A 16647-nucleotide genomic window follows, 5' to 3' on the forward strand; every position below is an offset into this window, starting at 1 on the left:
ATTGCCTGCTGTATAGATAAAAGACCATTAACAACGCGAATGAGAGACGCCCTCGAGCCATCACCATCGAAACAGATCGTCGCAATTTTGGAGGAAAAAAAATTACGCTAAAAATAACCATAATATAACGTTGAAATAAGGTGAAACGAACTCGACGAGTGTGTTTTTTCTCATAAGGCCATTTCGATCCGATGCCCTTTTTCATTTTACCCCCAAAACAGTACCATACCAAAATACTGGGAAATAGAAACATCGTCAACGGCGGCGGCGGCGATTATTTGTACAACGATCAAAAGAATAATAATGGTCGTTTATTGTATGTACATATACAAGGGATGGATATGGAGGATGGTCTTAGGACGCGGACGGATACTTATTTTTTTTCTGGTTCATTTGTTAATTTGTGCAAACACTGCCCTGCCTTCGGTTCTCTCAGTCTGAGCTCTGTGCAGAAGATAAGAGTGTGCCAAAATAAATGCTGCTGAAACTCGATCAAAGTTTACCAAAGTATAGAGGCATCGAGTACGATTAAAATTCAAGACACGGTTCGACATTTCCTGTGACGTCACTTCTGCTACGTGCTTTAGCAGGGATAGAGGCAGAGGGTAGTAAAACTCGCACAATCATATAGTATTTATAAGTCGTGTACCTATCTACCCTGCTTACCTATATGTGGCGAATAAATGGAACGTGGTCTATAATTCGTGCCATTCTCCAATACACATATTATACATAGGTACTCGTATGTAGCAAATACACAACAACACTGTGTGAGAGGATTCTACTCGACAGCATAATACTTAGTTCTGTGTAGTACATACAAAAGGTGATAAAGTTTCCTTTGATGTGCAAAATAATACCTAAGCAACTTATCCAGCCAGGGTGAAATTATCCGTCGCGCAGATGGGTATAGATAAAACGGCGCCAATTTAATTCAACCTCGGTATCAAACGAGAGAGTATCTTATTGTGTCGAAATTCACCGAAATTTACCATATACCTACCCATCGTGTGGAAAAATAGGTACTCCTGTAATAATTACAGGGAACTGGCAAGACCGATGAGCGATGCCGGAATCGAGTCTTGGGTGAACTTTGCGAATGTCTGCGAGACTTGGTGGGACCGAATTTTAGCGAGATATCGTAGATAGGTGTATAATTGAAAGCCAGCATGCGTGATGTGTAAATTAAACGTGGCTCAAAGATCTGCGAGGCTAATACTTTGTCGATAAATATACTCGATTTATATGCCACACAAAAGGGTTCAAATTTCAGCTCGATTATGTAATTTATTACTTATACCTACTTACACTCGTCGATAAAACAGCCATATTCCTCGTCTTTTCTCCTGGTTTCCTATACAAATTATTAGGAATGGCATAATTGACGACGAAGAAGGCCAAAATCTAACTAAAGCACAGGTATAGAATAATTTTTTTGAGATCACGAAAAAAAATGAAAAATCGCCACCCAAGATTTATTCCAGATCACCGTAAAAAAAAAATGTATTTCTTGTACCTTAATCAACAGCAAAAAATCAACTTTAGCTACTTGCAAATAGAATTCAACACTAAAAAATCACTATGAAATAATTTATTTGAAATCGCAAAGAATTTTCAAACTGAAAAAATAAAATTCTATCAGTAGAAAATTTATTTTTTTAAAAAAAAGAAAAAAAATATCCATCGAAAATTACTACAAAAAATTGATTTCAAATCATAAAAGAATTCTAAACTATGAATTTCCACCGAAAATTTTTGAAATCGTCACAAAAAAATTTATTAAAACTTCAAATTCAGCACTAAAAAACTCATTTGAAAACAACATTGAACTTTCATTCGTCACTAAAAATGAATCCGCCCTCCTCTTCAAATAAAAATGCGTTAAATTCAACTAACTCTAATAAACTCATTTGAAATCAAACACAAAAATATTAATTTTTTCCCCAATAATTTAAAAAAAAATTGAGATTACTCTATAATGAAATAACGCATAAAAGTCATCAAAAAAATTCGATCAGAATTACTACCAAAAAAAAGTATGTAGTTGAAATGATCGTGAAAAAATGCATTAAAAATAATCGCAAGTAAATTCATTTGAAATTACAAAAAAAGTTTGGAATCAAACTCAAAACAATTACATATCATGAAAAAATTATTTATTAAAAATACAATGAAAATTAATCATCAAAAAAATATAGGTAAATATTCTAAATCACGTGAAAAAATTCATATCAAATTTACCGTACAAAAATTATTCTAAATCACTTCACTATGAACAAAATCAAATTCAATACTTTGGTGCTCTCACCAGAGGTATATGGGCTTCAAAATTGAAGTCGCTATTGAAGTAAACAAATTTTGGAGGAGAAATCTGGAATACTCTACCACATAACCCTCACTAACAGAATAACCAATCAGAAAAATTCATTTTTATCAACCTTATAAGAGCCTTTCAAGTAGAGAGAAATGAGGCTCGTACTTGATTATATTTTTCGTAAGTTATTATTAATGTTACTAAAAGTAACTTTTGATTATTTTGTCAAAATTTTGAGTCATTGAGTTATTTTTCTAATTTTTGAAGATTCCAATTTTCTACATCTTGGCTTTACTTCTCGAAGAAAAAAGAAAAATTGTTGATGATATCATCGAGTGAATATTTTACAAAAATTATTAATGTCCGAATTGAGTTTCATTATTATAGAAGAATTTTTTACTTTTTCAATTAAAATGTTCGGGATTTTTGTTGAAATTTTTATTTTTTTATTTTTTTATTTTTTAAATAGGTAAATATTTCATTTATTATGTAATTGTTTTTAATTTCATTTCATTTAAAAACAATTATACTTAATTATCATTTTTCTAAATTTATTAAACAAAAATTTGAAAAAAACATGGTGAATAAGCTTTTGAACTTATTGTTTTTTTTTAAAATAAAGAATTCACAATGTAACCAAAATTTTAAGAGCTACCTAAAGTTTATTTTTTTTTTAATTTAATAAATTTAGAAAACCGGTTTTTGTAGAGATTTTTCAACTTTTCCATACCCAATTAACTATTATTTATTTCAAACGAAATGAACTAGTTAAAATAATGATTCATTACTGTGTTTCACTCCTCCCCACTCGCTCTTTTCATAAATATTGCAATGTTAGGTTATTCTGAGACCTCCGGCGAGATTACAATTTTTTCCAGAAATTTCAAATTAGGTACTTACTTACCTACTCTGTAAGAGTCGAAGTTATTAAGCACACTATTGTATATAGCCTAAATGTCTATGACGATAAAAAAAAACAGTCCCCGAAAATACGCTTAGTGGTTTTTTTCATCTATTTTTCCGTCATTTCTATGTACCATTTTTATTAAATTCGTCGAATGCGAGCTCATTCATTCCTATTTTTTAGATTTTCGATGTATCGAAATGACGATATGCTATGGTCGTTGCGGTGGCGCCTAAATGACGCGAAGGGGTAATATGGACCCTTTTTTTTCTTCTTTATCGAAGCAGTTTTCGTAATGAATTGAACAAATAATCCGATTCTTTCGAATTGTAAGTATATGAAATGAAAAAAAAATCAAACGGTCATCTAATAACATTTTGATAGAATTATCACCCTTTTGCAGGATGACTCTTCAGTGGTGTATATTGTATTGTATGTGGTTTGGCTGTTATTATGAGGAGAAAAGGGGGAGGAAAATGTCGAGAATTTATACCTTTTCTGAAATGAGTGAATGCCGAGTTGAGTGGTTGAATTTTTAGTATGTAGATAGATATTTGTACGTAGGTATAGTGTATTTTTTATATCGTTTTTAAATATCGTGTGGAAATTTCAGGTCCTGTAACGAAACTACAACAAACGACTGCATGAAGAGAAGCAATAAATAATCAATTGGGAGCTTTAGCAAGATATCAAAATGTAGACAGTGGTCCAGAAGCGTTTCTCTATTCAAAAAAAAAAAAAAAAAAAATACTGAAGCGTCGAAAAGCTATAAGTTTTGTTGTGAAAAATCGAGTACGAATTCCAATCGCATTAATAGTAATAATTTTATAGGTGGAATTAAATGCTTATTGAACGTTATTCCATCTGCTGAACAAATTGTACTAGACACTAGAAAGCATTTATGGTATTCTAATGTGAATATTTTATTATTTGTATGTAAGTACTTAGATAAATAAATTATTTTTAAGATTATATTTCGGTAAGTTTTTCAAATTTTAGAATCCATCACAATAATATTTCCAATTAAAAATAAATTGTTTGAATTTTTTTTATCAAATTGCGAAAACGACCTATTACTGACAATAAATTTAATAATGAACAAACAATAAGATCGTATGAAATGATGAAGCGGCTAAGCCAAAATAGTATATTTCAGGATGATCAATTAATCATTGAATCGAAATTTCTAAAAAATTAAGAAGATTTCCTACGAAGATGCGAGTAAGTATGCAATTTCATTCTAGTAACTAGTAGGATCGATTTTCTGCGCTGTTTTTCATGAAAATAGTAAAAAAAAAAAACACTCCTGACTCGTGAAAATAGGTGCAAGGTAGGCAACTTCTTCAACGTGAATCCGAAATTTCAAACAATCTCAACTAGTCCAGGAAAAATAACATTCCATAGGGAAAATTGAGGTAGCAAGCTGAATTTTGGTATACTGGTTCATTTTTGTGTGCTGAACACGAATCCGATGAGTCCCCGCGCGTCCCTGGTGAGCGTTCTCCCCTATTGTGGATCTAAGCCCCCAAAATCAGTTTTTTGCGATTTTCTCCGCCGCATTGCATTTTAGCGAAAATATGTGAATAGGTAAAATAATCTACGTCAAATTCCCGATCTAGTGATATATCAACTTTCCTTCTACCCCCAAGGGGGGTGGAGCTAGGACCGTTCAAATGAGAGGTGGTTTCTAAAATGCTATTGACGCTGGGGAGGGGTGAAATTTCTCCCGACAGCGTTCGGGTTGATACTAGCATGGAAGGTGGGTACCATAGAGAAACTTCCACTTGAAAAATTTCAGATCCCCACCCCTTCCCCTTTTTGGGGGACCCCCCCTTTTCTGAAATTTCAATAATACTTTTCTCAGCTCCATTTCAACCGATTTTGAAAATTTTTCTGGAAGTTATGTATAACCTTAGTAGGTATCCCCAAAAAATTTTTTAACCCCCTCCCCCATATTTACCCCTCAAAATGACGTTTTTTTCATTTTTTATGCCTATTAACAGTCAAGATTACGAGGTACAATTTTGGAAACACGTTTTTGGATGTATTTTCGGCCCCCAAACATCATATACTTTTTTTTTTAGAAATTTTTGCTTTGGTGCGCCGTGGTGAAAAATTGGAAGAATGTGTTTTGGGGGGTAGGGGGTGAAATGGGAATTTTGAAAAAAATAACTATCAATGAGTAGGGTATCGTTTTCATATGATTCGATACCGCTGAGCACGAATATGACTTCAGATTTTCTGCTATAATCGCCTAGCCCTCTCCACAGCCCCTCAGCCCCCCTCAATTTTCACGATTTTCGAAATATAGTTATTTTGATGATGTTGGTGTCGTTTTCATATGATTCGATACCGCTGAGCACGAATATGACCTCAGATTTTCTGCTACACTCACCTACCCCTCTCCAGAGCCCCTCAGCCTCCCTCAATTTTCACGATTTTCGAAATAAAAGTTATTTTGATGATGTTGGTTTCATTGCTATGGGAAAATTACATAAGTTCATTGTTATTTTACATAAAATTTCTCGTAGAATAAGCTACAGCACATGGCTCCCCCTTGAGGGGGGTGGACCATTGATTTTTTTCCACGCAGAAAACGTAACAAATCTGTATGTGTACTTGACTGTATAGGTATGCTGAGCATATGTGGCATAATAATTATTCATGATAACTGTAACTTGAGTATGTATGAGTATGTATTTTATAATTCAATGACTACGTACATAAAAATCACAAGAAAAAAATATGAGGGTCCACCCCCCCCCCGAGGGGGAGCCATGTGCTGTAGCTCATTCTACGAGAAATTTTATATACAATGACGATGAACTTATGTAATTGTTCCATAGCAATAAAACTGAATGAGATATAACTAAAAAATCATTCAGGGGGCAGGGATCCACCAAAGGGGGAGGATAATGATCGAGTGTGTTAATCTGTAATAGTCATAATACAAATTTATTTCATAACACATACGATCGCCCTTTTTTCACTCGTGTACCTAATGGAAATAATGATTTCATGAAGGGGGAGGGTGGAGGGGGTGAACCCCAAATCAACTCATCACTGGAGAGGGGTACGTGAGGGTAGCAGAAAATCTGAAGCCATATTCGTGCTCGGCGGTATCGAATCATATGAAAACGACACCAACATCATCAAAATAACTATATTTCGAAAATCGTGAAAATTGAGGGGGGCTGAGGGGCTGTGGAGAGGGCTAGGCGATTATAGCAGAAAATCTGAAGTCATATTCGTGCTCAGCGGTATCGAATCATATGAAAACGATACCCTACTCATTGATAGTTATTTTTTTCAAAATTCCCATTTCACCCCCTACCCCCCAAAACACATTCTTCCAATTTTTCACCACGGCGCACCAAAGCAAAAATTTCTAAAAAAAAAAGTATATGATGTTTGGGGGCCGAAAATACATCCAAAAACGTGTTTCCAAAATTGTACCTCGTAATCTTGACTGTTAATAGGCATAAAAAATGAAAAAAACGTCATTTTGAGGGGTAAATATGGGGGAGGGGGTTAAAAAATTTTTTGGGGATACCTACTAAGGTTATACATAACTTCCAGAAAAATTTTCAAAATCGGTTGAAATGGAGCTGAGAAAAGTATTATTGAAATTTCAGAAAAGGGGGGGTCCCCCAAAAAGGGGAAGGGGTGGGGATCTGAAATTTTTCAAGTGGAAGTTTCTCTATGGTACCCACCTTCCATGCTAGTATCAACCCGAACGCTGTCGGGAGAAATTTCACCCCTCCCCAGCGTCAATAGCATTTTAGAAACCACCTCTCATTTGAACGGTCCTAGCTCCACCCCCCTTGGGGGTAGAAGGAAAGTTGATATATCACTAGATCGGGAATTTGACGTAGATTATTTTACCTATTCACATATTTTCGCTAAAATGCAATGCGGCGGAGAAAATCGCAAAAAACTGATTTTGGGGGGGCTTAGATCCACAATAGGGGAGAACGCTCACCAGGGACGCGCGGGGACTCATCGGATTCGTGTTCAGCACACAAAAATGAACCAGTATACCAAAATTCAGCTTGCTACCTCAATTTTCCCTATGACCCCTTTTTTTGGTCTAATTTTCCTGGACTAAACGCCATCTATTGGATGAAAAAGTAAATAAATGTGCAAAGATCTGGTTCCAATTTTCAATGGACACGCAACGCCATCTATCGAAATAAAATAGAAACTTTGTTCTGTGTTTCCATAAAACTTGGTTAAAATATCACGAAATGAATGCTAGATATGCACGTGGCGATATCTTTCTAAATATTTCGGAACTACGTCGAAAAGAACACTCGAAAACCCCTATTGTTCAATTTCGACGTAGTTTCAAAATATCCCGATAGATAGCGCCAAGCGCATATCTAGCACTAATTTTATAATTTTTTTCAACCTGGATTTTTGAAAACAGAGCTTTTTGCCTTAATGAAAAGCTAATAGGGCGTACGAGAGGTCGATTATTACTAATTAAACATCGCTGATCACGAAAAGCTCATGTATTTTATTCGAAGTTGCGCTTTTACACCTGAAAGTTCAACTTTTTTGGTAAAAAGCTTCATTATCTTGGAAACTTTGAGCTTTTTGGCAGAACCAACATCAAGAATGAATTCTCCGTATTGAGAAACCCCTCCAACGACACTTCGTACATCGTAAAAAGCTCCCTAAAGCTCGCAAAATAAATTCAAAAAATTAGTTTGGCGTATCGTTTGGGTTGCATACCTTAAAATTCAAGGTGCAAATATGAACTTTCAAAAATTGAAATTTTTGACTCAACGAAAAGCTAATAGGGTGTACGATGCGTCGACTATTACTAATTGAGCATCGCTGATCACGAAAAGCTCATTTATTTTATTCGATGTCGCACTTTTACACCCGAAAGTTCAACTTTTGTGTAAAAAGCTTCATTATCTCGGAAACTTTGAGCTTTTGGTCAAAACCACCACCGGAAACGGATTCTCCGTGTCAAAAAACCTCTCCAACGATACTTCGTAGCTTCGTACATCGTGAAAAGCTCCCTAAAGCTCACAAAATAATATTCAAAAGTTGAAAATTTACGATGCAGCGCTTCAGGCGGTGAAAATGAGAAGCTCTTTTGTAAACCTGATTTGGATGTAGAAAAATGTATTTTAAAACTCTTTTTCTGCGTGTACAAAAGAAGTTCCATGTTTTGCCATCTGCAGCGCTGCCAGAGATGTTGCGATTCTCAGGCTAAAAGAATCGCGGTTCTCAAATTGCGATTCATATGATTTTTGTAATAGAATCGTTTGTTTGCGGTTCTTTATGCATAGGAATCGCGGTTCTACTCTCGGTTCTCATTTGCGGTTCCCATTTTTTTTAAATTTTGAAATCAGACCAATATTGAGCAAAGCAACGAAAAAAAAATCACTTTACTTTTTAGTTTTAAACCTACACTACTTGTAGTCCCGCATATGACAATAGGAGTAATTGCACCCCCCCCCCCGCCGATCCTCCGCGACAACTTTTTTCTTAAAGAGGACATCCTAATCCTAAGGAACATTTTAAAGCAAACTTGCCAAAAAAAAGTTGGTCTTACTTACAGAATAACGGCCATTTTGATTGACAGGTCAGCCGAAATCGCAGATTTTGCGTTTTAACATAGGACTTGCAATAACTTTTTCAAACTTTATAAAGGTAGATCGAAAGATCATGCAAAAATTTATCACTTGTCAAAATTTCAAGTGCTAAAGTGGGTTTTTCGATTTTTGGTGAATTTTTGAAAATCGAATTTAGGCCAAAAATGAGGGAAAAAATCAAAATTTTACCAAATTGACCAAAAAAGCTGAAATTTGGGATATACCCCATTTTTGACATGCCAAATCGATTGGAAACGGTTTCAACACGTTTTGAGCAGTTCTGGAGCCTCCAGCAGATTTTTGAAACTCGAAATTCTCACAAAACTCCATCAAATTGGAGTTGTAAAGCTAAAATGTATTCTAAAAACTAATTTCAATACGCTACGAAGTACTGCAGGTGAATTTCAAGTCATTTTAGAGCCTCCAACGCATTTCTTGAAAATTATTGGAGCCTCCAGTAGATTTTTGAAACTTGAAATTTCCCCAAAATTTCATCAAACCAAGATGGACAGTCGAAATTCATTCTACAAACTGATTTCAATACGCTACGAAGTTGACTGATGGTGAATTTCAAGTCGTTTTGGAGCCTTCAGCAACTCTTTGAAAGCCTGAAAGGTTGTATGTCGTTTTTTTGGAAAATTGAAATTTCCTAAAAGTAGCTCAGAGGGTGTTAAAATTGGAGTGTAGAGTAAATGTCAGCTTTCCATCTCCATTTGATGAAATTTTGTGAAAATTTAAAGTTTCAAAAATCTGCTGGAGGCTCCAGTAATTTTCAAAAAAAGTCGCTGGAGGGCCTAAAATTACTTGAACACACCTGAAGTCGTCTTCAGTGGGTGTTAAAATTGGAGTGTACAGTAAATTTCAGCTTTCCATCTCCATTTGATGAAATTTTGTGAAAATTTAAAGTTTAACAAATCTGCTGGAGGTTTCAGGAATTTTCAAAAAGTCGCTGGAGGCTCCAAAACGACTTGAAATTCACCTGCAGTACTTTGTAGCGTATTGAAATTAGTTTTTGGAATACATTTTAGCTTTACAACTCCAATTCGATGGAATTTTGTGAGAATTTCGAGCTTCAAAAATCTGCTGGAGGCTCCAGAACTGCTCAAAACGTATTGAAACCATTTCCAATTTATTTGGCATGTCGAAAATAGGGTATATCCCAAATTTCAGCTTTCTTGGTCAATTTGGTAAAATTTTGATTTTTCCCCTCATTTTTGGCCTAAAAATTTGATTTTCAAAAATTCACCAAAAATCAAAAAACGCACTTTAGCGCTTGAAATTTTGACAGGTGATAAATTTTTGCATGATCTTTCGATCTACTCTTATAAGGTTTGAAAAAGTTCGTGCAAGTCCTTTGTTGAAACGCAAAATCTGCGATTTCGGCTGACCTGTCAATCAAAATGGTCGCCATTTTGTAAGTAAGGCCAACTTTTTTTTGGCAAGTTTGCTTTAAAATGTTCCTTGGGATGTCCCCTGTAAGGAAAAAAAAAAGTTGTCCGGGAGGATCAGCAGGGGGAGTGCAATTACTCCTATTGTCATATGTCGGACTATTAGGGGAAAAATTGAAGAAGTCAACTGTGAAATTTCACATTTATTCGGCAAAATCTTGAAAATTTGGGAGCCGCAAATGCAGAGAACCGCAAAATTGTGTTTTGCGATTCTCGTAGCGAGAGAATCGCGAAAGAGCCGCGGCTCGGAACCGCGGCTCCGCGGTTCTATTGGCGATTCTTTACGCGATTCGAATCGCAACAACCCTGAGCGCTGCCCATTCATTTTTCAAAATTTGTTCTCTTTTAAGCAGTTATTTTACTTTTTAAAGTACAGATAGCGCCACAGTCGGGTTTTAAAAATTAAGATTTTTGCCTCAATGAAAAGCAAATAGGGCGTACGAGGTTCGTGTTGGAATAACCCTACGACGATTGTTCGTACATCCTAAAAAGCTCTCAAAAGCTCACAATTCGTACTCATTAGTCATTATCAAACATCAAATCACCATTCATCACAATTATGATTTATGACATAAGTTTTGATGTCCCATCGATGTTTAAATTTTGAAAAAGTTAGAAGTGTCTCACGAAAATTTCAATTATTGGTAGTAGGTACATTATCCACTTACCGTTTCGATGACCACATCGCAATGAGTTTCTGAAGTTTTTCAATTCTTATTCCGAATAGTCCACCGGATGATCTTCTTGAATTAAACAATGAGTTTCAATGTTTTTGAAATCGAACCGTAAAGTCTGTACAATTTTGAAAACATCATCGAAGAATGAAGATTTTGATCAAAATTAAAATAATTACCGAAAGAACAACACATTTTCATCGTAAACGTGTATTATTTCAAACAAATGCATACAATAGAAAAACAATTACTTCGTATTAATATAATACAAATACATAGTATGATAAATTAATCAAAAATATAACACGTACAAAATATTCTAACAAAAATTTACATTAAGGTGAAGCACATCGTACAATAAATTTCTTAAATATGTATATTAATAATAATAATCATTCTAGCCGTATCACTTCAACGACTTCGTAACTGGTTGATGGTTACAATACATGATACAAATAATTACTTTGTATAGTATATTGTATAAAACATTCCTTATATTCTAGCCATATGCATGGTAGATTAGATATTTACATTTTCGTACACCGTACAACAAATTCACTGAATTTAATATAACAAGATGATATATTCTAACCATATCATTTCGACGATTTTACGACACGTTTCAGTTTCTTCTTCACATCGACACCTTTTTCTTTCTTCTTGATCAGCTTTTTCAATGCTCTGAAACGATAAAATTAAAGAAACATTAGAATCGATCGAATTTATAATATTAATTCGTAATAAAATCAGAAAATGGTACGGTTGTTCGAATGCTCAGTTCAATTCTAAGAGAGGAACATCAAATATTATGTGCAAGTAATACATATTTTTAATGCATCTCGTAATTTGAATACAGAATTTCAGTATACAATTCAACGGTTTTACTATCGGATAAAGAACAAGTTCGAATTCAATTCAGTTCTCAAAAGAAAAATACTGAGCTCGAACAACCAATTTTTAAAAAAAAAACTGATTTTCAAACTGAAATGAGTCATATACTCACTTCAAGATTTTAAGCTGCTCATCAGCATCCAATGTTTTCAAGAATTCCACTTCTTTTTCGTAACCTCTGGACCAGCCACCTTTGCCAATATTCATCACAATGCTGTTTTGTTTTTGTTCGGAAGTGATACTCCTCTTCATTAGTAATCCTTCTTCGGCCATTTGTTTAGCAAGAACTGTAGGATCAGTACGAGTAGCAGCAGGATTATCGAAATCGTCGGCCGATTTGTTGAATAAAGGACATTCTTTGTCTGTAACGAAACAATACTGTTAGTAATATGCTCGTAATAAATAACGTACGCAGAATTACAACAAACGTAATAAAAATTAAATGCAAAATTATAATTTAACAAATAGGTTTTATATCTTACCGGTATTCAAATGACCCCAATTATGACATTTGATACAGCGAACATTCCTGACTCGAATACCGAACGGTTGATCTCTGATTTCAGCATCTCCTTTACAATAATCTTCACGAGGAGCATTGAATTTTCTCTGCCATTCGAACTTGGTGTCGTCTTCTTTTTCCTCGAGATCGTCTTTAGTTTTCTCCTTAACTAAACCTGGAGGAGCTTCGTACATGAAGTTGAGCGTGAGCTTTTCTTTACTATCTTTCCATAACAACGCTCTACGAAATAAACAAGAGTAGGTTAGTTAATGCAATCTTTACATCGTAATACTAAGTATTAATGCTGGAAGGAATATCGAAACGTACTTGTTGTTGTATAAATCTTGCTCTTTCTCATATTGGACACGTAGTTCTTCTTGTTTCTTTTTATAAGCTTCGGTTTTCTGTTCGGCCATCCATACCTGAAGAAAAAATGCATCGAAAATTCGAGTTATAGAGAGTTACAATATTCAATCTAACATTTATTATTATAAAACAAAACAAAGCATTCTTGAACATCAAATACAAAGTGGAACCCAGGAAAGGAAAATACGAAATAATTTCATCGAAAAAAGACGCTCTTATCGTTGTTTTCTACGTTCGTTATCGTTTTAGAATTCTTCAAATCACTGCAGCCCACGTGCAGCTGTTTATACGAAAATTTGGAATTTTTTCAACGTGTTATCACATCAAAACAAACTGTATCCCATTTTATTTTCCCATGGTTTTCTCAGTTATCGTGATGTATAATTATAATTATTCGAGTTTTCGATCGTTTCATCTCACTATGGTTAAGTAAGATGATAAATAATCCACGATATAGCGAATAATTCAACGTTGAAAATATCAAAATGGTTGCACAGAGTTCATTAACTATGCATATCAAGCGGAACTCGACAATACTTCGGTAATGAATAGTGATTGAATTTCTACTTTATTTTACGCCAGGATTGCACTTCAAGTGCAAATATACGCAGAAATTATTAAATATCTACAATAATCTACAACAACGTGGAGTAACGTAGTTATGGATATTTTTCAATTGTTATCACTTACCCTTTTGAGATTATCTCGCGAAGCAGGATGGAAAAACTTTTTACACATGTAATTATTAAAACCTTTGCCCATTTTTAAAAGATTTCTGATTACAACAGTAATAAATTAATTATAATAGAAAATTAACCGAACTTTACAGCATTCGCAAGACAAATAGAACAGAAGTGAACGAACAACGAAGTGATAATGAATAATGATGAAATCGGGAAGTTGTTTGTTGTTTGTTGTTCATTGGTCGGTGACGTCATTGGTTCACGTTGACAAGTGTCTCGAGACAGCAATGTGCCCTCGCTATGCGCATGCGCGCAACATGCGCGCGGCCTACATAGTTTTCGCGTAAACAGGACTTCAAATTTTTTTTTTTTTAATTTATGATTCAGGATTTAGGAACGGTAATTTGAAATATTGGTCTGAAACGTAATTAAATTTGGTATTTTTCATGACGTTTTCTGGCTAATTTGAGGTGGCTGAGCTCGAAAATGAAGTTCATTTTGCAATTCGAATTTGATTCGTGGTGTTTAAATTACAAATTTTGCACTGGAGCAGCGACTAATGCTCCAACTAAATTAATGGAAATGGACACAAGATTCAGATTTCAGACTCGGCGACCACGAATTATTCGATAAACACATTTGATTCAATTTATTTCAATTTTAGAAATTTAAAAAAAAATGCATAGGGTTACTTATTACTTAAATTAGTTCAATATGCATTTTTTTGAGCAAAAGTCGCGAATCCAGCCGAAATTTGGTTTTAGGAGGTTTTTGGGGAAGGCGAATAGGTGAAGGCCACCTAGAACCGTTCCGTGGTGAACGTTATAGGCCCCCGAATAAGCTCAAGGAAGCATCAGATCTCACAGTAGAATCGGCGATCTCGAATAAGTTAGCTTTCATTCATTTTTTGTGTAGGTAAATCAAATGAAAATATAACTTGAATGTTATAACTTTTGGAACCAGAAAAAACATTTCAAACTAGGTACCTATATTTGAAAACCAGAACCGACTTTATTTTCAAAGATTTATTTTAAAAATATACCGGGTGAAGGGTGAAGCCATTTTTTGAAAAATAAAATTAAAATGACAATTAATCTGTCATTTTATTGCCAGTAAGAGGTTTATAATAGATAATATCTGCCTTTTAATTATAAAACCCAAAACTTTAGAAAATCAAAATTTAAAACATCTAAAAAAATTGGGTTTTCAATATCATATCACCGAATACAGTATTAAATTTTCAGGGAGAAGGGTGAAAATGGAAAACCTTAATGCTAAATTTTTTACCTAGGTACCTGTCTTTGTCCACGTTACGTTTTCAATCAACTGTAGATCTGAATTCTTGATTAGCTTCTTCATTGGTAGGTAGCCAGGTAGGCATCGTCAACTCGATGAAGTAAGTTTTTATTGACCATTTTCAAAAACGTATCTAAATATTATCTACCAGCGGTAGCGTTCGATAATTCTTCTACATTATTTTACCAATTATTGTCTCGAGGTACCCTTCCCAACACATTCGTAAATCATCCTAAAATACGAATGAATAACGTTAATGCTCATAGTTCAGCAGAGAAGTTTGGTTAAAAATTCTCGATTTCGATCACATCAATAGATAGTTTGACATTTCAGTATATAAATATCTTTCGCTCTTTAATTATCATTCAAATATGTACTTTTCTTATTTATTTAAAAATGAATGAATGAATTTTATAAAAATTATTTTTGTACAAATTTGGAAGAGATGTTGGAGTTTATAGGTACTAAAAAATATTTTTCATCAGAGCGTCAATATCCAAAACCGTTCAATATCAAAAAAAGAACATTGATCATTTAACGTTTTCAATCAAATTTCGAAAAAACGAACACGCGTATTCAAATGTAACTCAATATCCACTTACCTTTCTGCCATCAATAGATCTACATGATCTACGAAGCTTCATAATTGTGCTGTCAAAAAACCATTAGTAAAACATTATGCAATTACAATAAACATGACATGAAAATAGGTAGATAATGAAAACAATCGTGAATACATCGGTACCTACCTAATTGATATAAATACGTACTAGGTACAATCATCACTAACTTAACCTATTGCTTAAATCTACTCAAGCATCCGGATACTCTTACAAGTTGATCTATGTAGGTACTACATTACATGCATAGGTTTGCACTCAAAATTATTTGGACATGACAAAATGAATTACAAAATAAATTTTCAAATTAAAATACTTAACAATATTAACATTTTTACAAAATGAAAATAATTAGGTACATTATAATGTATTCAATATAGGTACCTAGAGTACGATCAATATATTTTCACAGAAGAACTTTACTCGTATCGATGGTAGGTGACGAATATTTGTCATTTTGAATACGAGATCCGAATTTTCACGCTTTTAAAATATTCTTCCCTAAGAAACGATCATTAAAAAAAACACATAAGATTACAATGAACCAGACGTAAATACATTTCATAAATTAGTGCATTGAAAAAATTCATTGTATCCCAATTCTTGGAACTTACCATTCATCTCGGAAGTCCAATCAGGCTGCACCTTTGTTCTGACTTGAGCTACACTACGAATGAATTCACATTTTGAGATGAACAAAACCATTCGACGAAGTTTTATGAGTACGTGTGTTCTAATCTGTGGAAATGACTTTAATTAATGCAGATATCAATCAGATGAAAGAGAGGAAAAAATCAAAATGACAAATAGGCATACATACTTACATAGATGTACATAGATACTTCTTCGATAAAATTTTCTATTCGAAATTTTCCTTACACATGTTTCACATAGCTTATTGTGAACACGAGAACGGCGAGATGAGAATAACTCATTTTGACAAGAGATGGACAGATAGGTAGGTAGTTGATATACCTGAAACAAAAATAGATCCCAAACAAAAAGAAGTCCTTGAAAAGTACCAACTATATTACGAGTATGTAGATTATACATATTTTTAAAATAAACCCGATTTTTCAAATTCATCAACGAAAAGAGGGATTTTTGTGAATCAAAAATTTAAAAACCATAAACATAAAATATGATGCATTTTGAATGCAAACCATTGCTCAACTTTGCCCTTTCCCAAAATTCATTCCAATTTTTCTCCAAGTTCATCAGTTTATTGATTTCGTGAGCCTGTTTCAAAATTAGAGAATTTTTTAGAAGACAGCGGACGAAAAAACCTAGACACCTTTGTATGGAAACAGCCGAGGGCCCGAATTACTTATACCAAG

At 34.0% G+C, this 16647-nt stretch overlaps 1 protein-coding gene across 1 annotated transcript; it reads right to left on the bottom strand.

Annotated features, from left to right (window-relative positions):
- Positions 1-11146: 11146 nt before the first annotated feature.
- Positions 11147-13605, bottom strand: LOC135842577 (corepressor interacting with RBPJ 1-like). The gene is made up of 5 exons (XM_065360098.1): positions 13402-13605; positions 12673-12767; positions 12326-12585; positions 11956-12205; positions 11147-11633 (listed from the first exon to the last, which is right to left on the bottom strand). The coding sequence occupies exons 1-5, from the start codon at positions 13471-13473 to the stop codon at positions 11549-11551; spliced, it is 762 nt and encodes a 253-aa protein (XP_065216170.1). The 5' UTR covers positions 13474-13605; the 3' UTR covers positions 11147-11548.
- Between the last annotated feature and the right edge of the window lie 3042 nt (positions 13606-16647).

The sequence above is a fragment of the Planococcus citri genome, chromosome 4 (genome assembly GCF_950023065.1).
Source record: "Planococcus citri chromosome 4, ihPlaCitr1.1, whole genome shotgun sequence".
NCBI classification, from domain to species: domain Eukaryota; kingdom Metazoa; phylum Arthropoda; class Insecta; order Hemiptera; family Pseudococcidae; genus Planococcus; species Planococcus citri.

What these genes read in the sequence shown, in the direction of transcription:
- LOC135842577 (XM_065360098.1), bottom strand. Translation starts at nt 13,473, where the DNA reads ATGGGCAAAGGTTTTAATAATTACATGTGTAAAAAGTTTTTCCATCCT. An exon ending in TTGGGGTCATTTGAATACCG is followed by an intron (nt 12,206 to 12,325) that starts GTAAGATATAAA and finishes GTTTCGTTACAG; the next exon opens with ACAAAGAATGTCCTTTATTC. An exon ending in GAGCAGCTTAAAATCTTGAA is followed by an intron (nt 11,634 to 11,955) that starts GTGAGTATATGA and finishes TTATCGTTTCAG; the next exon opens with AGCATTGAAAAAGCTGATCA.